Genomic DNA, 26,854 nt, shown 5'->3' with positions numbered 1-26,854 from the left:
TTTCTCTCCCACACATCTGCTGCTCATGTCACTACTGAGGCAGTGGCCTAAAAGTCCTAACGTGATCTTTCCAGACCAGACAGACACGAGGCCTGATTGGCCTAGAGTGTTGAGACCGCCTGCAGTTGCCGGTTGCAGCACAGAGCTTTATTTTCAGTTCTGAATCTTGTATTGTATGCATGCAGGAATATATATTAACTCTTGTCCGTGCATGCCCTTTACTCTTTGTTGATTCTTGCAAATCAACGGATGTTATTCCCATTCCTCCGTTCTCATTCTTTGGCTCATCCATCACTTGCATGTTCCTTACTGTTCAGTGCTTTCACTCCACGAGAAGCAAACAAACAGTTCTCCTTCTTTTTTGGTACCATTATTATATATGCCTTATCATTCAGACATTCACCAAGTTCCATGGCGTTCTTGTTAATTATCTTGTATATATAAATGACGAAGGCAACAAAATGAAGATTGCATGTATATAACAAATTAATAATTGGTAAGTATAAATATTCAAACCATGTCAATTTTTGAGAAACTGTATAAAGACAGGCATCCAGGTAGCTGAAAAGATATTGGTCCTTCTATCGTGAAGACGTGTGATGCCAATGTGTCAAAACTCAAAAGATATATACGGTTCCATGCTTGCTTTGTTGTATCAATCTGATGCACAAAGCAATCAAACTCTTCTTGGTTCATGTTTCTCTAGTCTCTTCCTTTTAAGACCATTGTTTTTCAAGACTTTTGTGGGTTCTTTTTTATATTAGCCTTACTTTGAGGGCCCATAAAAAAATACCAGAAAATTACAGACAAGCGCTTGACAGTTGAAGAAAGCCGAAACAGCTCAGTCGTTTTCGAGTTTCAAGTCTCATACACTGATTTGCAAATCACATAACAGTTGCAAATCAAATATGGGAAGCGATAGAAAGTCGAAGGAGAAGAAGAAGAAGAGTAGGAAGAGAAGTTCATCTTCTGATTCTGAAGGTTTCAATTTTCTCCTTTTTTTTTCCTTTTATACGTATCGTAATTCTTTTTATCTGTCAACATTTATTTATTTTTTCGTGATGGTGAATGAGCAGATGAAAGAAGAAGCAAGAAGCATCGAAGTGATAGGAAAGAGAAAGGGAAGGAGAAGAAATCTCACAAGCATCGTTCTGATAAAGGTAACTTTTTTTTCCCTTTTTTGTGTTTCATATTTTCTCTGCCCAGGGTGTTTTATGAACTGAGGTTTAGCTTTATTTTTCGAATATATGATTTTTTTTTTTGGGTAAGTGGGTTCAAATTATTGTTAATCAATAATTATCATCATCGAAGTTTGAAGTTTTTCATTGTTTTTTCCTGCCTAAGATGGAATTCGGGCTGGGGTCTGGTTCTGTTTCTTTGTTTTTCTTCAAAACCAAGGAGAAAAGAAATAACTCTGATGTATTGAGGTTGAGCCCCAGATTATATCACCTGTGGCATGTAGGCTTGATTGAACGTGTATTTTGTCATGTTTTTGGGTGCAATATGATTTAGTACTTAAGCTGCCAGCAGTTGCATATGGAGTTGGTAGTGTGGTTATTTCAATTCTTATATGTTTTGTTACTAAGCTATCCCACATTATGTGTTTTGAGTCATGAAGATATGCCCAATAGGTTCTTAACCATGGATATGTGAAGTATTTAAGCTGGAGTCTGGTTGCTACAGGTTTTTTTTGCTAAGGTTTCGATCTATGTTGCTAACTAACTACAGATAGATAGTGTTTGATTTAATTGAAGTGTTTGACATTCTTCTTAGAGTAATTGGAATTCTAGATTTGTGTGAACACCTTGGTTATATCTTTCCCTCATTAATTCCAATCTAATTTCGGATGTTAGCTTTTCAGCTAGCCTTATTGGTGATTTGCAAGTATTATAGTGCAAAGGCTCAAACAAGAGTATCTGTTAGGAAGCTTGTAAGGTTCATGTAAAACGTATGGTTGAGTTTTTGTATAGTTCAAGTCCAATGAAGATAGGGTGTGATTGGAAGTTTAAATTGGATGCTAGTCTGAAACTGGAGCTCCATGACTAAAGATTATATAGAATTACCAAATCTTTAGAAGTAGAGAGAATCAATGAAGGTAGACCCCAGTGGTGACAAAAGTTTCATTATCCCAGGACTTCTCAGGCAAAGACTTCGTGAGAGTTGGAGGGCATTACAGCTCCTACATCTAGGTCCTTTAACTGGATTTTTCTTTCTCTGTTTGTTTGTCTTCAGTCCTGTTTAATTTTCTATCTTTGTTATGCTTATGTCAGGGTTACAGTTTACTGAAGTCATTATGGATCTTAAACAGGAATGTAATTCAAATGACATTGGGACAGGCAACCAAATCCAACATACCAAACAAATGAGTCAAAATCAGTCTGAGTCTTTATGTAGTGAAGGGTTGAGTTCATCAGATGAAATCTGTGCTGCTCTGGACAAATTCAGTAATATATTTAAGAAAGTAATGGAGAGATTCAATAAGAATATGGAAAAGCTGGTTGAAATACTGTCCAAAAAAGATGAAATGGTTCTCCAATTCATAGTTGATGAGCTCGTAAGAATGGGGATTCCTTTTGCAGATTAATTTTCTTACTGAAAGCATGTACTGTTCAACCCATGAATGTCGCAATATTTAAGTCATGTGATGATTCAAAGAGAAAGGAATTTGTTAGGATACTCTTGAGTGAGAGAGCTGTTGGTTGAAATGTGTCATGTGGTAGAACACAAATCTGTTTGTGAGGTCCTTTTGTTTCTTATTAATCAAGAGTGAAGCTAGGTTACTTTTTGGATAGTCCATAGAGGAGTTCCTGTTTCATGTTTGTATTTGGCTGCTCATTAGACCGAAGATGGTGTTTCGGTAAATGTAAAGAAGGATGTTAGCGTGATTTAATGAACAAATTATGACTTCAACTATCTTTGCTATCAACATGAATGATGTTATAATCATATTAAAATATCTTACTTATCGAGTGGATAACTATGTTACTAATTATTTTTCAGCATGGTGTTTGGCTTCGTGGATCATTCAGTTGGTGATTTTATTGGCAGATGATGTGAATATAGAAATATTGTTGTTGATAGGCAGTGAATACATCGGAAGCACAAGAACACATGAGACAAACTGAAATTTTATCTTGTTTCATTAGTGAACTTTAGAGTTTATGAATCAAAATTTGTTATTTAAGACAAGTCGATTGTAGTCTAGTTTGAGCCTGCAATAAATACAGGACTTCATTATCATGAAAAGGGTCTAGTAGCTTTAACTTTTTTTTGAGTTTCAACCAGATTCATTTGGTTTCACAGAATCTATTCATGATCTGCTGAGCATGGTGATAGCAAGTAAATTACTAACAGGCTTAAAACTTTATCCAGAATGACTAGTTTGAAATTGTAATTAGCTGATTGATATTGTATGAACCATCCATTTCTTCTAACATGGGCCATTTTAGAGTATCTTAATTATTCATTATTTTTCATGATAAGTATATTCACTCCAGAATTGTGTTATGTTGACATGCTGCTTCTTGCAGAAAAAAAGTCAAGGGATAAGCATCATAAAGGCGATCGCCGCTCGGTGAGTTTTGTGATTCTGCAACTTAAATTTGTTGTGTATGAATTGGCAAATTGTGAGCTTAGGAGTAGTTTTCCTAGAGTTATGTTTCTTAAACTTAGTAGATTGAACTTGAACTTGTGTTTTGTGTGACAAATGACAACCGGGGTTGGTTGTATACTCGTATTTAAATTTCTCTAAGGTTTATATACTTAATTAACTCTCATTCCTGCAGAATTGCGAGTTTCAAGAGCTAACAAATGAGGACTACTTCTCTAAGAACAATGAATTTGCTACCTGGTTAAAAGAAGAGAAAAAACTGTTTTTCTCTGATCTATCATCCGACTCTGCACGCGAATATTTTTCTGACTTTGTCAAGGCATGGAACAAGCAGAAACTCGATTCCCGATACTACGAAGGCATTTCAAGTGGCCCTCGATCAGCCCATAGCTGGAAGTTCAAGTAATAGTGTAGAAGAAAAACTCTAGTTTCTCAGTCTCACTGCATTTTATTTTTTTTGCTGGTTTTGTAAATGCTGATTTGCAGTTTTCTTTGAAATGAGCAGTATATTTCTATACTGAGCTCTGAATAATCCTTAAGAAGAGCAGTAGCTGGATTCCTTTCCCAGTTTTTAGTGTTATGTGATCGAGTTATGGGAAGGCACCATTTAATAGTTTTGCCCCTTTTATTTTCTTGGCACAATTTAATTTAACTTATTGATCCTGGAAAATTTTGTGATGATTGTTTTTTGTTTTGGCTCTTATTACCTTTTATAATAATGTACGTTACATAACTGATTCACAACCTTTTCATGAAAATCTAACAGCTGTGAAAAAAACATAATTCTATTATCTTATATTTTTATAACTGTTAGATTTTTATCAAACGATTGTGAGACAGTTATATATTTTATATTATTATGTAAGGTAACAAGTGCCGTTTGTTTTTATTTTAAATATATGTACTTTAAAAGTGATTTAATGAAATGTGATAAATGTTTTAATGATACTCTATTATCTAATGATATCTGTGGAGAGAAAAGGACACGATATTGGAAAAATTTTGCCTTTTGAATTAAATGGTTTCTGAATGTAATATCAAAATTTGTGTTTATGTTGAATGACAACTAAAAGTATAAAACCAATCGTATTAAAATAGAAATCCTGACCCCCTTTGTTACTAATTTCTATTTATTTAAGACATTAATGTACTGTACTCTATTGCATCATTCAAAAACAGATGAAAATTCACTAATAAAAAAAGAAAAAGAAAAATAATTACTTAAATGGTAAATGAACTTTTTACTTATAATATAACCTGAAAACTTACGAACATCGCAACATTTTTTTCAATTGAAAATTTTTAGAAAAGTCCCTATTTTCTGAAATAATTCATTTAATCGACGTATTTGTCATATTAAGCGTTTAGGTCCTCGATTAGTGATTTCACAAAAATTCCACCTATCCTTCGAACTTCAGACACAGAAGCACGTTCTGGTTCACTTTAGTTCAAGCTGTGAGACTTGCAATAAAGAACCAGAGCTGGCGTGGTGCAACCGAAAGCTCTCAGCTTTCAAGCTCAAAAACCCATCAGTGCTCTTATTTTCCCGCGAAAATAAGTTGAAGCACAAACACATTTCAACGGCAACAGTCTCATGTCTAATCAAAGAAGAAGAACAGGAACTACACAGACACCATGGCTTTATTTCCTTTCTCAACCACCCGGACCCCGAAATATCATGCTTCTATCAAAAGGGTTTTTCCCAAATCACTAACGAATCCGTTGGCAAAGCATTGCATGCACTTTGCATAAAGGGTTTGGTGAGTTTTAGTGTGTTCTATAACAATACATTGATCAATATGTACTTCAAGTTTGGTTGCCTGGGGTATGCTCGCTACGTGTTTGATAAAATGGGTGAGAAAAATGATGCTTCTTGGAATAACACGATGTCGGGGCTTGTTCGATTGGGATTGTATCAAGAATCGGTTGGATTTTTTAATGAAATGTTGAGTTTTGGTGTTAGGCCAACCGGGGTTTTGATTTCTAGCTTGTTAAGTGCATGTGATTGGTCCGGGTTTATGGTTAGTGAAGGAATTCAAGTGCATGGTTTTAGTGTTAAAGTTGGTCTATTGTGTGATGTTTTTGTGGGTACTTCTCTATTGCATTTTTATGGGACATATGGGCATATTAATAAGGCTAGGAGAGTGTTTGAGGAGATGCCCGTTAGGAATGTTGTATCTTGGACTTCATTGATGGTTGCATATTTGGATAATTTGAGTCCGATAGAAGTCGTAGATTTGTATCGGTATATGAGACGCGAAGGAGTTTGTTGCAATGAGAACACATTTGCAGCAGTGATTACTTCTTGTGGTTTAACAGAAAATGATTTGTTGGGATATTTATTTCTTGGACATGTTATAAAGTTTGGATTTCATTATACTGTTCCTGTGGCAAACTCTCTTATATCAATGTTTGGTAATTTTGGTAGTGTAAAAGAGGCTCGCTGTATTTTTGACAGCATGCATGTACGAGACACGATTTCATGGAATTCAATGATTTCTGTATATTCACATAGTGGTCTTTGTGATCAGTCGCTAAAATGTTTCCATTGGATGCGTCATGTTGGTCAGGAAATAAACTCTACTACGTTTTCCACTCTGTTATCTGCTTGTGGTTCTGTGGATAATTTGAAGTGGGGCAGAGGAATTCATGGTCTGGCAGTTAAGTTAGCTCTGAATTCAAATGTTTGGGTTTGCAACACTCTTCTGGCTATGTATTCTGAGGCTGGAAGATCTGAGGATGCAAAGTTTGTATTTCAAGAAATGTCCGAGAGAGATTCAGTCTCATGGAATTCCTTAGTTGCCTCCCATGTTCAGGATGAGAAGTACATAGATGCCTTGAAAATTTTCTCAAATATGCTGCAGAAGCAAAGATTAGTGAACTATGTGACTTTTACCAGTGCATTAGCTGCCTGTTCAGATCCGGGTTTTGTTGTTCAAGGCAAGATTATTCATGCTCTTGTAATTACTATGGGGCTACATGATAATTTGATTGTTGGCAATGCATTAGTTAGCATGTATGCTAAATCTGGTATGATGAGCGAAGCAAAACAGGTCTTTCGAATTATGCCCAAGCGAGATACAGTGACTTGGAATGCTCTCATTGGTGGCCATTCCGAGAAAGAAGAACCTGATAAGGCATTGAAAGCTTATAAACGAATGAGAGAAGAAGGGACACCTATGAACTACATTACATTTGCAAATGTTCTTGGTGCTTGTTTGAATCCCGGTGATTTGCTTATACACGGCATGCCAATCCACACGCACATAGTTTTAACAGGATTTGAATCACATAAGTATGTGCAGAATTCTCTTATCACAATGTATGCCAAGTGTGGGGATCTCAATTCGAGTAACTACATCTTTGAAGGATTAGCTGAAAAGAATTCAGTCACCTGGAATGCCATGATTGCTGCAAATGCCCTCCATGGCCAGGGTGAAGAAGTTTTAAAACTTCTTGTTAAAATGAGACACACGGGAGTATATTTTGATCGGTTCAGCTTGTCTGAGGGCCTTGCTGCTGCTGCTAAGCTGGCCGTATTGGAGGAAGGCCATCAGCTTCATGGCTTGGCCACTAAACTTGGATTTGACTTGGATCCCTTTGTTACAAATGCTGCAATGGATATGTATGGAAAGTGCGGGGAAATTGGTGATGTGCTAAGAATTGCTCCCCAGCCAGTGGATCGTCCTCGGTTATCATGGAATATATTGATATCAGTTTTTGCCAGACATGGGTATTTCCAGAAGGCTATTGAAACCTTTGATGAAATGCTGAAATACGTAAAACCTGATCATGTTACCTTTGTCTCTCTTCTCTCTGCATGTAATCATGGGGGTCTGGTGGATAAAGGCCTCCAATACTACAATACAATGACCACAGAGTTTGGTGTCCCAGCAGGAATAGAGCATTGTGTATGCATCATTGATCTTCTTGGACGCTCAGGGAGGCTTGCCGAAGCTGAAACTTTCATCAACAAAATGCCAGTTACTCCAAATGACCTTGTGTGGCGAAGTTTGTTGGCTTCGAGTAAAATCCATGGTAACGTGGAGCTTGCAAAGAAGGCTGCTGAACATCTTTTTGAGTTGGACCCATCGGATGACTCAAGTTATGTTCTTTATTCAAATGTCTGTGCAGCTACTGGAAGGTGGGATGATGTTGAGAATGTAAGAAGGCAAATGGGATGGAACAAAATTAAAAAGAAGCCGGCATGCAGTTGGGTGAAGTCAAAAGATGGGGTAAATTCATTTGGAATGGGAGATCATTCCCATCCAGATACTGAGCATATATATGCAAAGTTGGAAGAGCTTAAGAAGATGATTAAGGAAGCAGGTTATGTTCCTGATACAAGCTTTGCATTGCAAGATACTGATGAAGAACAAAAAGAGCACAATCTTTGGAACCACAGTGAGAGACTTGCCCTTGCATTTGGTTTGATAAATAGCCCAGAAGGTTCAACCATCAGAATTTTTAAGAACCTTCGTGTTTGCAGTGATTGTCATTCTGTTTACAAGTTTATTAGCAAGATTGTCCGGCGTAGAATCATATTGAGAGACCCTTATCGGTTTCACCATTTTTATGGTGGCGAGTGTTCTTGTTTAGATTATTGGTGATAATACTATACAGAGATGATAGAACATTAGTCAATGTATTAATGAGCGACAATGTTGCAGATAGGTAGTTGATTCTACATATGCTTGATGGCATTTTGTTTAAGGCAGACTATGACAAAAAATTCTTTAAAGCAATATAACTAACTATTCATGTATCAATATATCATTTGATGTACTTAACTTCCAATTTGTGCAGGCTTCTAGAACTAACTGAACCAATTTGAAATCACCTGAGTGAAGTAATTTCTAACTACTGTTACCAGATGAGAGTTTGACAGCTCCAATTTCATAGGCACATAGCATTTTAGTTCTTTAAAATGGGGATACAAAGCAATAAAGCAGCTTGTAATAGGCGACCACGACGGTACTAGAAATTTGTTTATAAAATCCATTGACATTTTGGCCAGAGCTTTATCTTAAAACAAATTTAAGGGTGGCAGTTTACTGAAATCAAAGACAGGCTAAACATGTTCCGCTTCGAGGTATAAATTAGAAACTCAAGACCATAATTCATCTTGATAAGAGAGTTAAGTACTCGCGAATTAAAAGAGAAGAAACCGAATTAAATCTTAAATTCTTCCATCAAAACGAATAAAACCTCCAATTCTTTCATCAAAACTACAGGTAGTTCCACTACTGATCACATTAAAGTCCATATGCTTGCTTAACAAAATCTCCAATTTCTTCATCAAAACTACAGATAGTTCCACTACTGATCACATTAATGTCTGTAGGGCTTGCTTAGGACTTTCATTTTATCATATTCAATCATCTCTGACAAACGAACATCAAATAACATTCTTCTGCTTTCTTCAATAGAGGAAAAGTAATTTACTCCACTTCAGCCAAGTAATCACGAATTTCATTTGGAGTCAATACTCTGCATTACATTAAAAGAAAAGATCAGCTAAAAGAATCTGGATACTTTCATCACGACAATGAAAAGGATTGAATGTTTAGAGCAAAGCTAAATTTTCACAAACTGATTTTCCAATGGATTTTGGTCTCAAATAAGGCAAATATATAATTCCCCAAGAGGCCAAGCATGTTCAATAGGAATTCAATAGGAAAAAAACTGTATTGACAAATATGGCCTGTGTGAACACGGGAATGCATGCACGCACAAACCATCAAGCAGATACACATAAGGGGAAGATAAACAAGGCAACTTGCCTGAACTCTTTCTTTTCACCAATTATGCCAATCTCAATGTTTTTTTCAGAAATCTGTCCTTCAAACCTACATGTAGAAAAAGACAGCTACGTTAGGCAGTTAACTTGGAAGAACCAATCTTTATAAATATGGAATAGGAATCATGAAACAAGCTTTCAATTAAATATAAACACAACATAAAGACAATTAATCATTCGACTACATTAAAGGCAAGCACCTTTATAACATCACAAGAAAATTGATGATGGAATATATAGGGGAGGTGTGAGCTTCTTGGATGCCATTCATGAAAAGGGACCCTCGTAATTATCATACAAATAAATTTCTCCATCTCATTAATGGAGAAGAAAAGTTAGAAGCCTACCCTTCCTTTAGTGTCAATATTGCCGTGTGGACAGCATCATCGAGCTCCATTTCCTCTACATACCTATAAAACAATCAAAGAACATTCAAAATTATGACTGAAAAAAGTTGGACAGGAACAACATAAGTAGAAAAAAAAAATTCAAGGGTTGGAAACTAACAGAAGTTCCTGAAGATATAATTACATTTACATGATTTGGGGTCCAAATACACAAATTTTACATAAGCGGAGTTCCGTTACTATGGCTGGTTCCATGGTTGCTCACAACAACCAGTAACTCATGGTATTTACAAAAAACTACCAGAGAAGGCATCATTTAAAATGTTCTTCAAAATCGCACTTACCTCTTCTCAAGAAATGTCTTTGCATTGGAGACATTTTTCCCCATTGCTGAAGCTTTCCAGGAGAAATATGAACCTGAAGGATCCACCTATACCAAAATTCACATAATAAAAACTAAAAGGATTCCATAGTTTATGGGGAGAATTGGCAATACTGTTCCAAAAACTGGATAAGGGAAACTGAGGTACCTGATACAACTGCGGACCTTTGTCATCATAACCTGCAACCAGCAATGAGACTCCAAAAGGCCTCACACCACTAACAAAAAGAATCAAACAAATCAGCATTAAGACAGAAAAAGAAGGCACATATGTGGTCAATGCTTCTTTGACTTTAATATTCAATAGGCATCTGCCCACTACTTTACAAATCTCAAGCTTCAGACAAATATGTTCACAAATAGGATACTATAAGAGTTTTCTTTCCTCTTACTGAGAAATGTAAACTACCAGATACAATAGGTTTCAAATAAGTTAGCATAAACAGGCTTGATCAACCCTGGTATAAGTAATCTGCTAAAGAAAACAACTCTGGTGACAAGGTATAATTACCCTGACTGAGTGAACTCCTGCATCACAGCAGCAGTTTCTCTTACAAGTTGTGTAACAGGAATTGGCTCCTGCATAACACCAACAAAACATTACATATAGATTCACAGTGATAAAAGTATTCAAGCTATACTCAAGTGAATCCTATCAAGTAACTATAGAACAAGATTCAGTATTTATTTATATGGAGTATGGATCAATGTTGCTTCACCATATAGGTTCAGAATGTGAAAATCCAGCTTTAAATGGATAGGTACATATGAATAAATATTCAAAATTTAGATAATGTGAACACCATAGAAGGGGGAAAAAATATAAAAAGCAATGGGGACCAGAGTGGTACTTTGTATAATCGGTGATATTGCTCTGCCTGCTTCCTACTTTTTCGAACAAGGACCCGAAAATCGGGACCCATCCCACTGCACCACAAGTAAGAGAAGATAAACTCAGTAAGGTTTGCTCTGTCCAAAACAACTTCATAGCCACCACAAATGAAAAAGGATAAACATTCTTCTGAGGTGGATTCAAGATTAAAGAAGTTACAAAGCCATAGATCACTACGCTGCATACATATTTTGCAATAAATACTAACAGTGAAATAAAATAGATGACAAAAGCAATAGCCATATCTAACAAATAGCACACACATTATTGAGGAAATATAACACTAAATTCACAGTACTATTATTGTATATTTTATCTTAAAAAACATCCAGACATGAAGGAGAAAAAAAACCTGTATACAACTCCAATGTTTGGTGTTAATGACTGAATCTTATGAACCTACAATCAGTGAAACAACGATATCATAACTCAAGCTCAGTACACTGCAACAAAATACAAGAGGATACAACAAATAGATTGGAAAAAAAAAAATTTACTCACAGATGATTCATCAACCAAAATAGACGGTAGTTTCTTCTCCGTAGCAATGACAACACCATTAGAAGCTGCAACCATAAGCCAAAAGTAATTAGCATTAGAAAAAAAAAACCCAATTAATAAACGTAGTTAATAGTCAAATCTCTTAAACAATTTGTCAAAATCACCTTTGATTCCCAGAGATGTTTGGCCGGATCCAACAGCTGTTAAGGCATGTTCAATCTGAACAAGCTTCCCAGAAGGACTGCGACATCACAGTTACATAAATCATAGTAAAATTAATTGCTATTTTTAAAAATCAAATATTTTTTTTTAAACTCAATAAAAGCAGATAGATTGTAAGTTTATACCTGAAAGTGGTCAAAGAGAACGAATACTGACTATCACCCATTTTTTTTAAATTAAAAAAGCCTGCAAAATAAATTAAGTTTTAATCAGACAACTGAAACTTCGGAACAATTCATAAAACCACAAGCGATTAACTGATGAACATCAACCTAAGGTTTACGTTCGTACTTTTTTTTTTTAATGATTTTGAATTTCAACAAAATGCAATGCCATTTAGGGTTTATACGGAACTGAAACAACTAAGTCTTAGAGCGGGAGTAGTTAGCTTACCTCGGAGATCGAATCGAAATCAGAGTGGTAATTTACGAAAGAGAGAGTCGCAAAGTCAGTGCTTTTCTAGTGCCAGGTTTCTTGAAGAGGGGGACACGATTGTACAAAGCAAACAAGCGGCGTCGTTTTATGATGTCTTAACTATTTTCATCGGACCTGGAAAGAATATGCGGATAATAACAGTAGGATCCCTAATATTTGTCAAAATCTCGTACTTAGAGAAAGTTTTCTTTTTATAGTCACACCGGTATCTGCCGTGAGGGGTAATTTTTAAAAACCTCCCTCCCTGAGGTTTGGGCTTGTTGCAAGTAGATGGCGAGAATTTATTTATTTGTAAAAAATTCTCTACCGTCAGTTAACTTTAACATTGACCGTTAGTTGACTGTGTAAAGATAATATTACCCTTAACAACAATTTATAGATAGAAATAACTAAAAAAAATTAAAATTATTGATGCGAAAAGCACAAACTCTATTTTTTGACAATTTTATCCTTGTTAATTCCAAAGATTTACAATATCATAGGTAAAGATTATAACTATTTTATTTTCAAGTTTTTAATTTTATCTTTTTTATAGGAACTTTAAGAAAATATTAATAATTTAAAGAGAATTTTTTAATTTTTTAATTTTATCTTTCTTGTAGGAACTTTAAGAAAATATCAATAATTTAAAGAAGGTAAAATAGTCAATAATTTTAATTTTTTTTTAATTATTTTTGTCTATAAATCGTTATTAAGGGTAATATTATCTTTGCTCAATCAACTAACGGTCAATATTAAAATTAACCAATGGTAGAAAATTTTTTATAAATAAATAAATTTTCACCATCTACTTACAATAAATTCATCTACTTACAACAAATCCAAACCCCAAGGAGGTTTTTAAAAATTTCTCCTGCCGTGAGTGCCGTTACGTTCAGTTAATTTTTAGACTTTATTAACTGAAAAAAATAAATAAATAAATAAAAAGGAAGACGGTGTCGTTGGATCCACTTGATTTCGGCGGCGACTAAAACACTCTGCTTCTACTCCTGATAATAGTCCCCGACTCTGATAAGTGAAAAACCCTAAAACCTCGTAGCCACACCACCTGCCGCCGTCGCCGCTCAACTTTCTCCCTTTTGTGCTCACCATTAGCCGTTCTTCGTTCGCTGTTTTGTGTTATTTCTCTGTACGTCTCAAAAACCATTAACTTTACATCTTATTTGTCCTTTTTTCTTTTTCTTCTTTTGGTTTCTTACGTTTTCAATTTTTGCTGAGAAGACGTAAAAGTTAAGTTTTTAAATTCCCCGAATTCTAATTAATTGAGCATTGAGCTTTAATTAAGTAAAAATTTGATTTTTTTTCTCCTCAAGTAATTGAACACTTGGTTGAATTTGCATATTTTTCTCATAAGAAATATTTTATATTGTTTATGGATTTGTTTCGGGAAGGTTCTGTTTTGAAAATGGCTGAAGAGAAAGAAGTGAAGACATTTAAGGAACTGGGGTTACGCGATGAATTGGTCGAAGCTTGTGAAAATGTAGGATGGAAAACCCCTTCAAAGATACAGGCTGAGGCCATTCCGCACGCGCTAGAAGGTGTGCTAAATGTTACTATTGTGTTGCGTCTTGCTTATTCAGATTGGAGTTATTTTGGATGATTTTAGTTTGTAGAATTTTATGCTGTTGTGGTTTTGTGATGCAGGAAAAGATTTAATTGGACTTGCGCAAACGGGTTCTGGTAAAACTGGAGCTTTTGCCCTTCCCATATTGCAGGCCCTTTTAGAAATTGCAGAAAACCAACGGACAGTACCAGCTTTCTTTGCCTGTGTGCTCTCTCCAACAAGGTGTGAAATGTGATTGTTAAATGACTTGATGTTTATGTTTTGCTTTTTTTTTTTTTCACCTTGTGGCTACTGCAGGGAGCTTGCAATTCAGATTTCTGAGCAGTTTGAAGCTTTGGGATCAGGAATTAGCCTTAGGTGTGCAGTGGTAAGTTTTCACCACAACCTTATTCCCACAATTTTCTTATGTGAATTGTTGGCAGAAACATTTTCTATCAAAATGTAAGTTTATGCAAGAGATACATTGCTTTGAAACTTCTGTTGCATGTGCTTTGACAATGATAACACATTGGAGTTAATTGGGATGGTGGCAATGTACTCCTTAACTACCCTTTTGATGGCACAATTTTTTATGGAGATGGAAACTTCTTGGTGTCTGCATCTTTTCTTGCTTTGATTGGTTTTGCAATTGACATTCATTCATCAACTTTCTACAGCTTGTTGGAGGGGTAGACATGATGCAACAGACCCTTGCACTTGGAAAGCGACCACATATTGTTGTGAGTATTCAGTTCACTCAGGATATATCTCTTACTTGCTGTCCTAGGGTGTGAATATTTCTTTTGCTTATCTCCTTTTGTCGTATTTTTATTTCTAGATTTCAAGGATTTGATTATGTTTGCTGGTAAATCCAACTTTTGTTTTGTGATTAAACTGATTCTAAATGATCTCAGTGATTGATGCTAACTCATAACTTTTATCATTTGTAATAATGATATGCTTCATAATCATCAATTTTTCAATACATCTTGTCTAAAGTAAGATAGCTACTGATCAGTCAAGTATTAAGTCTCCAATCCCATGGCCAGGTTTTAAATATTAAAATGAGTTTACCTCTTGGTATCAATTTTGGTTATTTATGTAAATTCAAGTGCATCTTTTATCTGGCCAATTAATAATCATATAATTTAAAAAATTTATGAATCTTTGTCATTAATGTTTTGATGTATTAGTTTAATTTTCTTCCTGTCTTTTTGTAGGTTGCAACACCTGGACGCCTTATGGATCATTTGACCAACACGAAAGGTTTTTCTCTCGGCACATTGAAATATTTGGTATGTATTTCTCTTAATTCTGAAACATGTGTGATCATGCATAAATTATCCTGCATTTGCTTGGAGATGATGTTTTGTCTTATGAGCTGCATAATTTTTGTGCATATTGAGCAGGTCTTGGATGAGGCAGACAGATTACTTAATGATGACTTTGAAAAATCCCTTGATGAAATTTTGAATGTTATCCCACGAATGCGGCAAACTTATTTATTTTCTGCAACAATGACAAAGAAGGTATATAAATTTAAATGTATGTTGATTTTGGTAGAAATTTGTAATAGAGTATGATAGTATCATTAGCTTTTAAGGTTCTCTTTCAAAAGAAATTTGGTAGGGGTTCTATTTTGATTTGATGGTGATTATAGGGGTTCTATTTTGATTTGATGGTGATTATACAGATTGATAAAAATAAAGTTTGGATATATTGCGAAGGACAGTTTTAGGAAAAATGTACTGAGATTTATGGAGGAAAAGGGGAAAATAAATGACTCATAAAGAAAGAAATGAAGTCAAAGAGGATGGCAAAAATAATAGAAATCCATGCCCTTAAATACATAACACTTGCAGAAGAATGGACAAATTAGTTAGAAAGAATGGGGAAAGGAATATGAGTTGGTGGAGAATGAAGTTTGGTAATTTTTTCCCCTTAATGTTGCAGGTGAAGAAGCTCCAGAGGGCTTGTCTGAAGAATCCTGTAAAGGTAATGATTATAATGCTTCAACACATCATGTAACTAATTTATCTTTACCTGAAGAAGCAGAAAAATATTCTGCTTTTTGACATTCTCTGTAGAATTTTTTTTTTAACAACCGTCTCTTGTTTAATTCATTCAGATAGAAGCAGCATCTAAATATTCTACTGTTGACACATTGAAGCAGCAGTACCGCTTTGTTCCTGCTAAGTACAAGGTCTCTCTTCTCTTAGCATTAGCCTTGGTGCAAACTTCTTTCAGAAGCTTACATAGTAACTGCAATTAATAACTCAATAAAGTTCTGTTTTCTTTCTGAAATTTTTTATTATGATATTTGATATTCCAATTCTTCAAATTCTATTGGGATATGATGTATACACTATTCTGCAATCTGGGAAATCCCTTGTGAATGCATTTTTTGATTGACTCAAAACTTTATTTTCAAAATGTACCTTCTTGCTTCAGTTAACTAGTCGGTAATAATGCTCTAATTTGAAAGAAAATTTTAAGGACTACTACTGTTAATTTAGCAAGCCTGTTGTAAGTCTAGAATGGCTTGCATGTAATCCATTCAGCCATAAATGTCTGAACATACTTTTCGCCTAGCATTTTAGTGGTTCAAGAAAACAGAATGTTCTCTACTAAACTCAGGTCAAGCATGTGCTCTAAGGAATCATCTATAAGATGAACTAGGAAAGAAGCTTGCTCGTACCTTTCCATTTATCAAGAGTCAAGAACTGTTCATATTCATTATATGAAGTGTGATATTGCTGGTTTAATGTCTTTCTTATATTTCTATCTATTTAACTGAACTTTCAGGATTGCTACCTTGTATATATTCTGACCGAGGTTTCTGCATCTTCAACAATGGTTTTTACTCGAACGTGTGATGCAACTCGCCTTTTGGCTTTGATGCTTAGAAACCTTGGTCAAAGAGCCATCCCCATCAGTGGTCACATGAGCCAGGTATGTCAAACTAGGTGACATATTTGAGTTAGCATCTTTTACTCTTTATTGTGTCCCTTGCTTAATGTTATACTTTATGATACATTGTATCTGGATATATGTTACAGTCAAAGAGACTTGGGGCCTTGAATAAGTTTAAGGCTGGAGAATGTAATATTCTTATCTGCACTGATGTGGCAAGCAGAGGGCTTGATATTCCGTCTGTAGATATGGTCATCAATTATGATATCCCAACGAACTCTAAGGTTAGGCATGTCACATCTTTTCCCCTTTTTCCTGCTCATTTCTTCCTTTCTCGTGTTTGCTAATCTTCAAGTCTATTGCAGGATTATATCCATCGAGTGGGAAGAACGGCTCGTGCAGGGCGAACTGGTGTTGCAATCTCACTAGTGAATCAGTACGAGTTGGAATGGTATTTGCAGATAGAGAAGCTTATTGGTATGCTGTACATTCTTTTCTCCATAGAGGCAACGCGAATGAAAGTGTCCATATAAGCTTACAGCTTACCATCTTATTGGTTTGCAGGCAAAAAGTTGCCTGAGTTCCCTGCCGAAGAAGAAGAAGTCCTGCTATTACTGGAGCGTGTCACTGAAGCCAAAAGAATATCACAAATGGTATTGATTCATTTTAAGTTTGCCTATCCTGAACAGAAACCCATCCTTTTTTTCTGCTTTTCTCTGCTCTTTCTTTTAATTGTAACTTTGTGTTTTCTAAACGTTATAATCTGTCCTAATCCAAACTTCAACAGACAATTAAAGATTCTGGAAACAAGAGGAGGAGAAAAGGAGGAGACGAGGACGATGACATCGGGAGACAGTTTGGTATTAACAAGAAGAAACTATCCAAGCGGAAATGAGAATTTTTTTTTTTTTTTTTTTTGTTTGGAAGCAAAGATGAAATGAGATTTAGATTTGCATATGTATTTAACAATGATTAGATTTGATCTCAACTAAAACTGAGTACAAGAATTTATCAATACAATTTTGGCTGGGGAAGAAACGAATCATGTAAGCTTTTGTCCTCTTTTTTTTTTTGACATTCATCTCTAAATATATTGTATAGGCAGTGGGTTCTCATTTCCTTGTCAAATTTTGTTCTAGTATTTCGGTATATATTTCATTTGAAAAGTAACAAAAATCAAATTTGATTTTATCAATTATCTCCATATTTTCTCCCTTAGCAATAGAATGATCCCTCTTGCATATGAATTTGTTTATGATGATGAAATGTAACAATCAAGATTTTGGAAACTTAAGAAGATTAGATTGAAGTTCAATTTTCCTAGTAAGTTTAAAATTTAAATGGAAGTTTAAATTTCTTAAAACGAAAGTAGTAAGAGTTACAAGCAAAATCTTGTACGATGACAATATATGATTGCTTGATAAAACTATGAGAATGCAAATATTTCATGTGGGTTCTACCACGTTTTCAATTCAAACAATAGTATCAATTTGTTCATGCGGACATGTTAATGTTAATGAAGACTTCAATTTAAAATAATAATAAATCCATTTATTTATTGAAGACAAGAAACTTTAATTCTGAATCATGATTGAGAAGAATATTTCCATTAGTTAGTTAATAATCAATCAACCATCATAGAAGTAGAGAGAGTCATGATATAATATAAATCGAGAAAACAGAAGACAAACCCTGTAAGTGGGAACTTGTCTCTTATACCGTTATTCGTGAGCAAGCCCACAAATTCATTATCACCAAATTCAACAATTTTGCATGGAGTCCAAACCCAATCCACTACTGAAACTTCGGTTTTTCACATCTTTCTCCAAAATTCGACCTCCGGTACAGTCACTTCTCTTCATTACCCTCAAGTCCGCCACCTATTCGACGATTTGCCAAGCCGAAGCAGTAGTCGAAGAAATAACTCAAGAACAAGCCAATAATTACAGTGACAACCACCCAAAGAACTCAACTGAAGTTCTTAAGAAATGGGGTTGTAGTGATAGCGATATAACCAAGTTATTTGCTCGGCGTCCTACGTTGCAAAAGGCGGATGCTTTAAACCTTCGGTTCAAGCTCAGTGTACTCAACGAGCTAGGCTTGAATTCAGATGATCTTGTCAAAATCATTAACTGTCGCCCGCGGTTTCTGAGTTCTCGTATTAACATTTGCTTCGAAGAGCGGGTTGATTTCTTGATCAAGTTGTTTGGTTCAAGAGAAATGTTGTGTAAAGCCATTGTTAGAAATCCTTCACTCTTGACTTATGATTTGGATAAAACGATTAAGCCTGTTGTCGCTTTGTACGAACAGGTTGGAATTAGTAGACATGATTTGATTCCCATGCTTATGTCGAGACCCACTTTGATTCCTAGGACTTCCTTGAACGATCAAAAGATGGAATATATAAGTAGAACTCAGGTTTCGAGAGCTTCTAAGATGTATAAATATGTTGTTACTCTCATTGCTATTTCGAGAATTGAAACCATCCGGGAGAAGGTGGCAAATTTGGAGAAGTTTGGAATGTCAGAAGATGAAATTTGGTCTCTTTTTGGGAGGTCTCCACTTTTGTTGACATTGTCGGTTGATAAGGTTCAGAGGAATATGACTTTTGTCGTGGGCACAATGAAAATGCCTGCAAATGTAATTCTCGAGTATCCTTTCTTGCTATTTAATAATCTTGAAGCTGTGATGAAGCCACGGGTTCTTCTTGCAGCGAAGGTTCAGGACATGGGTCTGGTTCCGGAAATAAAAGGACTTCCTGCAATATTGAGTGCATTGAGGATGAATGAAAAGAGATTCTTGAAAGTGTTTATTCATTGTCATCCTCAGGATGCTGCTGATGAGTTGATGGCGGTGTATAAAACTGCAAAAGGCATCAAAAGGCTGGCCGCAACCTCGAGGAAGAACATCAATAAAGGATTTCCTTTTTGAGACTTTCTATCTTTCATGTGCTGATATTTTTTTCTCTTGGAAAAATGAATTGATTGTATGAATCAGGTTTTTCCTTTTCAGTTATATTGCTAGTTGTTTGGGATTGACATTTGTTATAACTCATACTGTAGTTCTTTTTCTCATGATCAATGTTTAATAATTAGAGCCTTTCCAAAAAGCCTAAAATAGGGATTGCACATGAAAGGACTTGATGGTGTTCGCTCCTATACTACATCTTGTAAGTGCTCTTTAGGTACATTATAAGTGAAAGACTGGAAGGAGCTTGTACGTGCGTTTCTATAAATCAAGAGTTGAGAACTACTCTCATGCTGGCTCTACTGTTTTATATTGACGGTATTTGATGTCTCCCTTGGATTTATATCCATTTACCTATACATCCTTGTATGCAACTTGTGCTACGATAGTGATCGGTTAAATAAATTCATCAACATAGAAGTTGTGAGAAGAATTCTGGAAGCGGTTTCTAGTTATTTCTACCTTATCCACTTGGGCCGCCTGTTAGTTTTCATGATTGTTACAGCATCATATTTATTGAGTGGGAAAAACCGCTCATGCCGGATGTTCTAGTGTTCCCTGAACCGGCATGAGTTGGGGTGGCATTTGCAGATAGATAAGCACAAGCTTATCTGGGAGGCCTTACATACTTTACTCCATGGAGGCAATGTAAGTGAAATGTTCAGAGACACATGATTAGGCACAATGAAGCTGCCTGCAATTGTAAATCCTGAGTATCCATTTTTGCTGTTCAGTAATGTTGAATCAGTGCTGAAGCCTGAAGCCACTGTACTTCTTGCAGCGAGGATTCTGGAAATAGATCCGTTCCCAAAAATTTAGAAGACCCATTCATTTTGTATCAAATTTGGTCTTTCCGACTAATGTAACCGGTTTATCAATTGGCTCGCGGACAACTTTTAAAATGTAACATATTTATTCGGATTTTTTTTCCCTCTAAAGTCTTAAACAGTTTCACATGTTTGTACTATTACTTAACGGATGATATTGATTCGATCATACTAGTAGTTGTGTCATTTGAAGACTGAAGTTAACTGAAGCCCGCTATTTCTTATCAAGTTTATGTTGGATATTGGCTATTGGCTAACAGGCTAGGGTGGTGAATGATGATTTATACAAAACCTTTAACCCAACTGTAATAAACTAAAGTATTATGACCCTCGTTCATAATTTCCCATGTACTTATCCAGCAAGTACAGCGGTGTTCTGCTGGCTGACCCTCGTCAGACGTAGTAGCAGTGGCTCCACAGAGTACATCATCAATCCAACAAGCAAAGCACTCAATTCAAACGCACAAACAAACAACTCTGTTCAATTTTTGGATTTATTTAATTCAACTACCTGACAGAAATAAATCACTTATTTCAACAGATTGTCTTCTTGTATATGGTGATTTGAATGAGTGAGTGAATGGCATCGTCTCTTTTCACTCGCCGGTTGGTTCACTCCTCCTTCTCTATCTCATACAAGCCCCAAGTTTTCACTTCTCTCCTCAATGTAAGTCCCAAATCACTATCTGGGTCCGTTTTAGTCTCTTAACTCTTATCCGGTTTTGATTGATTCTGTGGCTCTTTTGCTTGTTTTACCGGTTCTGCTTTGTGGGTTTTTTGGTGCATGTGCTAAAAAAATTCAATTTTGATTATTGGGGTTTCTGTTTTAGCAGTGGTTTCTTGTATAGGAAGTAGGGTTTTGAATTGCTGTTATGGCTCTGATGAAGGTTTTAGCATGAATTGAGTGAGATTCAAATTATTAGTATTATTATTTTGTCAAATTTGTGGTTGTATAAAGCTTTGGATATATTTTCTGCTTATGGTTCTTTGAATGCACTCTGAAAGAACTGTGCTTTGTAAATAATGTACCTTTTTTGTTTAAAAAAGCTTAGCTTGCTAAGTGTGATATGTTATCAATTTTTCTAACAATTGTTATCACATCGTTTAATTCTTTTGATATTTTACTAATTGTAATTTTTTCTTCTACAATCTTTACTTTATGCAGAAGAAACTATTTTATTCAAGGCCTAAACACACCCACACAACACTGAAAACATCATCTAGTCAGTCTCCTTGTGTTATGTCTTCCTTAGCAGCTGGCAGAAGAGCTGATTATTCAACACTATCTGTGTCCCCCAAGGAACCTGTTGTTTCTGTTGATTGGCTTCATGCTAACCTCAGGGAGCCCGATTTGAAGGTACCTGCTTTGCCTTATTTTTGCTATCAGAGAACCTAGCTATGAAGTCTTGGGGGTGCTAAAACTGGCAGTGTTTAGTCAGTTTTTCCTTTGTACATAGTTGGAATCTGTGTAGCAGGCCATGCATTTTAGTTGCACTTTTTTGATCCTAGATGTTGACTTTTCACTTTTCTGTTGTTGTTGATGTTGTAGGTTTTAGATGCATCCTGGTACATGCCAGATGAACAGAGGAACCCTTTTCAAGAGTATCAGGTACTGTCTATTTTAACATGATTTTTAACAAGGCAATTTAGGTAATTGCACATGTTGTTTTTCCAATCAAATTCTGTATGGATTTTTGTTGTAATATCACTTTCTCGGGTGCCTCTTGAATGTGTTATCTTCTACAATCTTCACATTATCTTTGACTCTTTTGGTCTTTTGAGACTCGTTCATTTTAGTTGGCTAACATCGTCCTCCTTACCTCCCAAAAACAGGTTGCTCATATTCCCGGTGCTCTTTTCTTTGATGTGGATGGTGTAGCAGATCGAACTACAAATGTGAGTTCCTTTCTTGTCAAACTGTTTTGTAATTAATTATGTAGATGGGATCTTTGCTTTTCTGCGAAAGTTTACATCTGCCACCTTGTGTAATACTTGAAGTCTGCCAACTCATGTAATACTTGAAGTATTAAACCTATTTCCAGGTTGTTCATCTATGAGAGATTTAACAGTAGAAATGTTATCTTGTATATCAGTTGCCCCACATGTTACCTTCAGAGGAAGCTTTTGCTGCTGCTGTTTCTGCCCTTGGCTTAGAGAATAAAGATGGGCTAGTTGTTTATGATGGGAAGGGGATTTTTAGTGCTGCTCGTGTCTGGTGGTGAGTTGCAAACTTTGCTGAATCTTTCTTTGTATGGGATATTTCTTTTGTAGAATGAACTAATCAATGTCGTCTTGTTTATCAAATGAAAAGGATGTTCCGAGTCTTTGGGCATGACAGAGTTTGGGTGTTAGATGGAGGCCTGCCAAGATGGCGTGCTTCTGGATATGATGTTGAATCTAGTGCTTCTGGTGACGCTATTTTGAAAGCTAGTGCTGCAAGTGAGGCAATAGAGAAAGTATATCAGGGACAGGTGGTATGTTATTAATTTTAATTTAGTTATGCTGTAACTTTTTACTTATGTGACTGAAGGGCAGATGTGAACCAGTCTTTCTTGGTATTCTGTCGAACTGATTTTTTATGTTAGCATATCTCATAATCCAAGCGCAATTTAATAGATTCATTTTTTAATTTAATTTAATTTTATCTTTTGGTCCTCCTTTGAATCCTTATTGGGACTGGTTCCGCTCACATAGACCTCTGTGCTGCAGGTTGGGCCAACCACATTTCAAACAAAATTTCAGCCACATCTTATCTGGACACTTGAGCAGGTCAGATTGCATTTTATTTTGAAAGTTGCTGTTTTGGTGAATAAAAGTTGCCTATTTTCATTTTGCATTGTAAATGCAGTAATGATTAGGAATTTAGGATGTGAAAGGAGAAATTCTGTAATAACTGAACATAATATACCACTATGGTTTGGCTGAATTACAGTGCATAATTCTCAACCCATTTATATAAAGTGGTACAAGCTACTTTTAATTTTCTAGATCCTCAGATACTGACATTCACAGTGGATAAGCATATGAGATTTTCATGAATTGACATTACAACCTCATTATTGGGGATCGTGTTGTGTTTTTGTGGCTATTTTGCATAATATGCTTTCGAATTCAAATGCAATTTTATGGTAGCTAATTTGTCTCTCATATTTATCAGGTTAAAAGAAATATTGAGGAAGGGACTTACCAACTCGTGGATGCTCGTTCAAAGGCCAGGTAAGAACATTCTTCTGTGATTGGTTGCTGTACTAATTTCTGCTTTTGTAATTGTTTTATCTCTTGATTTATTATTTGCTTTGATGGGATGTGCATGATTCTTCTTGGTTCAATAAATAAATGGGATGTGCATGATTCTTCTTGGTTCAACAAATTCATGGTCAGTCTCAAATACAGACCTAATTATTTCCTCAAGGTATCAAACCCTGATCCAGAGATAGCCAAGTTAACAGACCATCAATCTATTGGCTTGATGGAATTTTGATGACTCAACGGAGCCAATTTGTTGGGCTTGATTATAATGCAGGAGCAGTAAAATATTTACAAAGAAAATATAGTTTGCGTAAAATTCTTTTTGTAATTGCTAAAAAATGAATCATGGGGAGTTCTAATACCAGAGTAGTATGGGGAGTTTTCCAGGACCAGTGAAATCTAGATTCATATTAGAATCCTGGCTTGTTTGCATCATAACGATTGGCCTTATCATAGTTTGGGTGTTTCCTAGATTAGATGTAAGATACTTCTGGAAATAGAGGTGTCAAATGGATGGGCTGGGCCAAATGAATTATAATCCATGTGGACAAGAAGGCCAGGTTTAGGCAAAAAGGCTTGTCAAGTTAATGCTAAGGCCTTTCCCATCTGGAAGTAATCTGATCTACCCAGCAAAGCAGTCAAAGCTTGGTGGATGACTAGTCAGACTTAAGCGAAACAATATGGCCAAAGAGTCTACAAAGTTAAGTTTAGCTGGGAATTGGATCAGTTCAACTAGTGAGAAACAATACTTTTAACCATAACAAGACAATACAGCTCCTTGTTTATGAGTTTTTTTTCCCTTTAATTTTGTGGAATTTGTTACTGTTGCAGGTTTGACGGTGACGCGCCAGAACCTCGCAAGGGCATTAGGAGTGGCCATGTACCTGGCAGCAAGTGCATTCCTTTTCCCCAGGTAAACTGCGATCAAATTTTCACATGGTACCTGTAGTTTTATTATTACCTGAAGCAGCATGAGTATAATTTATGACTCATAGATTGGCACTAGTTTATCTACCTTAACATATTATTTAAAAGGTGGTTTCAGTGTTTTCCTTGATATTGGGATTTGGTTTTAGGATTTTAATTTCAAATAGCATAATCAAATTATTTCTAAATCCTGAGGATCTGACGGCTTCATTCGGTGCATTGATTTTGTCGAGTTTAGATGCATACTTTGATTTCCATAAATTATGAAGGCTGTGTTTAACAGCATGGTGTTTGGCGATGGAAATGGATCTGCCTTGAGAGCATGCAAAGTAGTATAAAAACTGTTTGAGAAGGTTATATGCTTCTTGTCCTTTTGAATCTATTAAAGGACCAATTGGTAGTCTGTATGCTTCAATTCTCTCTCTCTCTCTTACGGGTGTTGGGTGGAAATTATGAAACCATGGGAACTTTGAGGATGATGTGTGGAGTCTATGAATTTGGTGGACTGAGGAAACGAAGTGTTAATAAACTGACTATATGCCATATAGATTGTTAGTGATGAGCTGTTTTCTACTTATGATGTTTTTGCAGTTTCTTCTATCTATATGTTCCCATTCTCAGCTTGGCTTATCTAATATTACTTAAAAATGCATAATTGGTTCATTAACATCTTTTGCTTTTTGCAGATGTTGGATGCTTCGCAGACACTCTTACCAGCAGATGAGCTTAAGAAACGATTTGAGCAAGAAGGTATGGACTCTCAGAAGTTAACCCCCTCTTCACTAGTGGTTCAATAACATGGTTCAAGAAGATAACCTTATTTCTTAATTTCTTTCAATATTAAGCATCATCTAGTGGTTCAACAACGTGTTTTGAAGGCTAAGCAGTATTATCATTGGAGGGTTTAGAATATCACCAACAGAATTCACGTGTAGGGATTACTAAAAAACAAGTGGCTGAAGAATAGTACTTCATTGCAATGTTGTGAATTTGCTATATTTTTTGTACCTGTAGTTAGTTGTGCTGTCATGCAATAATGTGTTTGAACACTGTTATATCTTGGTCAATGCCTATTTCTTATCATTATTGATTCACCTGATGGCAAATTTTTTCTTCAGGCATTTCACTGGAAAAACCTGTTGTAACTGCATGTGGGACTGGAGTAACTGCTTGCATCCTTGCATTGGTACTTTTTCCAATCTTCTTTCTATAGGAAGTTACACACATTGAAGTTATAAAAGCACTACACAAATGTTTTAAATCCTTGTCCTTTCTACGTGCTCGTGTTCATTTTGATATTAAGCTTGACTGCAAGCTCCTAACATGTGCACACTAATATGTGTAACATCAGCCCATTTTTACTTGTTAAGATCAGAAGTATGTACGCTAAATGGAAATTTCTTGACCTTGGCATAATTTGTGGTTGCCCGCCTTAATGGCTACACAGTGCACACCTGCTCTCACATACACGGATGATGGATCTCACATGCTAGTTTGGTGAACAATGTAAATTCTTTTCACAACTTTCGAGAATTTCTCCGCGGCTAGAAAACAGTTTATCTTACACTTGTTTGTACTGATTGTACCACTGGAAGACTGATTCTGTGGTTATCCTGAAAAAAATTGGAAAAAAATGTTTGACCTTTTTATTTCTCCAGGGCTTGAATCGACTTGGGAAGCATGATGTCGCCGTTTATGATGGATCTTGGACTGAATGGGGAGCTCAACCCGACACACCTGTCGAGACCTCTTCATAAATCATAATGCAAATACTGTCAATATCGTGGCAGCGACATGCATGGGCCAGACTGCATGCCTGGTCCAATACACAGATGGTACTGATTGAGGCTGCATAAAAAACGGCCGAATATTGTCAATTTTAATCTTTTTTTTGGGGGGGGGGGGGGGGGGTTTGGGGGTTGTGTTTAATATCAGAATCCACAATCTGAACCTCGGGGTCAAAATTGTTGATGTTGAATTGAGGAATATGTCTTTGACAAAGCTGTCACAGCATTCATGGTGGAACAGACATATGTACGAAAGCTCCATGCCTGCATCTACCGGGTGTTACAATCGCCATTGTTGATTAAAATAAGCAATACATGGCTTAATGATTTCTCAAGTCAAAACTGACCTCTTACTCGATTGATTTCTTACATAGCCATGCGGATGGTTTAATTAACGCCACGATGGAGCTGCTAATGCAATCCTTAACCTTGCTCTGCGACGTAAATAGCAT

At 35.9% G+C, this 26,854-nt stretch overlaps 5 protein-coding genes across 6 annotated transcripts; 4 read left to right on the top strand and 1 right to left on the bottom strand.

Moving 5' to 3' along the window:
* The first annotated feature begins 540 nt into the window (after nucleotides 1-540).
* On the top strand, nucleotides 541-8,379 carry LOC102623732 (pentatricopeptide repeat-containing protein At3g24000, mitochondrial). Its single transcript, XM_052434354.1, is given in 5 exon segments — nucleotides 541-981; nucleotides 1,077-1,160; nucleotides 3,531-3,574; nucleotides 3,786-4,018; nucleotides 5,064-8,379. Coding segments are annotated over 5 exon segments (3,591 nt in total). The 5' UTR covers nucleotides 541-908; the 3' UTR covers nucleotides 8,221-8,379.
* A 383-nt stretch (nucleotides 8,380-8,762) lies between these two features.
* LOC102624022 (proteasome subunit alpha type-2-A) lies at nucleotides 8,763-12,300 on the bottom strand. The gene is made up of 12 exons (XM_006475272.4): nucleotides 12,148-12,300; nucleotides 11,880-11,940; nucleotides 11,697-11,773; nucleotides 11,533-11,597; nucleotides 11,384-11,430; nucleotides 10,991-11,066; nucleotides 10,651-10,718; nucleotides 10,288-10,357; nucleotides 10,102-10,187; nucleotides 9,758-9,820; nucleotides 9,394-9,459; nucleotides 8,763-9,100 (listed from the first exon to the last, which is right to left on the bottom strand). Exons 2-12 carry the CDS (start codon nucleotides 11,918-11,920, stop codon nucleotides 9,052-9,054), a joined length of 708 nt encoding a protein of 235 aa, XP_006475335.1. The 5' UTR covers nucleotides 11,921-11,940; nucleotides 12,148-12,300; the 3' UTR covers nucleotides 8,763-9,051.
* Nucleotides 12,301-13,116: 816 nt separating this feature from the next.
* Nucleotides 13,117-17,840, top strand: LOC102624304 (DEAD-box ATP-dependent RNA helicase 10). The gene is made up of 14 exons (XM_006475273.4): nucleotides 13,117-13,318; nucleotides 13,581-13,727; nucleotides 13,834-13,975; nucleotides 14,051-14,120; nucleotides 14,410-14,472; nucleotides 14,953-15,027; nucleotides 15,142-15,261; nucleotides 15,686-15,727; nucleotides 15,861-15,935; nucleotides 16,538-16,684; nucleotides 16,792-16,929; nucleotides 17,011-17,122; nucleotides 17,210-17,298; nucleotides 17,433-17,840. The coding sequence occupies exons 2-14, from the start codon at nucleotides 13,595-13,597 to the stop codon at nucleotides 17,538-17,540; spliced, it is 1,314 nt and encodes a 437-aa protein (XP_006475336.1). The 5' UTR covers nucleotides 13,117-13,318; nucleotides 13,581-13,594; the 3' UTR covers nucleotides 17,541-17,840.
* Nucleotides 17,841-18,175: 335 nt separating this feature from the next.
* On the top strand, nucleotides 18,176-21,106 carry LOC102624598 (uncharacterized). Its single transcript, XM_006475274.4, has one exon. The coding sequence runs from the start codon at nucleotides 18,419-18,421 to the stop codon at nucleotides 19,574-19,576; it is 1,158 nt and encodes a 385-aa protein (XP_006475337.1). The 5' UTR covers nucleotides 18,176-18,418; the 3' UTR covers nucleotides 19,577-21,106.
* On the top strand, nucleotides 20,957-26,744 carry LOC102624877 (thiosulfate/3-mercaptopyruvate sulfurtransferase 1, mitochondrial). Of its 2 annotated transcripts, none has more exons than XM_006475276.4 (12): nucleotides 20,957-21,106; nucleotides 21,605-21,796; nucleotides 21,989-22,048; nucleotides 22,273-22,335; nucleotides 22,533-22,657; nucleotides 22,751-22,910; nucleotides 23,149-23,208; nucleotides 23,597-23,655; nucleotides 24,520-24,601; nucleotides 25,302-25,365; nucleotides 25,734-25,801; nucleotides 26,274-26,744. In XM_006475276.4, exons 1-12 carry the CDS (start codon nucleotides 21,020-21,022, stop codon nucleotides 26,370-26,372), a joined length of 1,119 nt encoding a protein of 372 aa, XP_006475339.1. In that variant the 5' UTR covers nucleotides 20,957-21,019; the 3' UTR covers nucleotides 26,373-26,744. The 2 variants fall into 2 exon arrangements, with proteins under 2 accessions (XP_006475339.1, XP_006475338.1); XM_006475275.4 differs by having other exon boundaries at nucleotides 22,751-22,913.
* The last annotated feature ends 110 nt before the right edge of the window (nucleotides 26,745-26,854 follow it).

The sequence above is a fragment of the Citrus sinensis genome, chromosome 9 (genome assembly GCF_022201045.2).
Source record: "Citrus sinensis cultivar Valencia sweet orange chromosome 9, DVS_A1.0, whole genome shotgun sequence".
In the NCBI taxonomy this organism is placed as follows: domain Eukaryota; kingdom Viridiplantae; phylum Streptophyta; class Magnoliopsida; order Sapindales; family Rutaceae; genus Citrus; species Citrus sinensis.
This window is presented reverse-complemented; position numbering and strand designations above follow the sequence as displayed.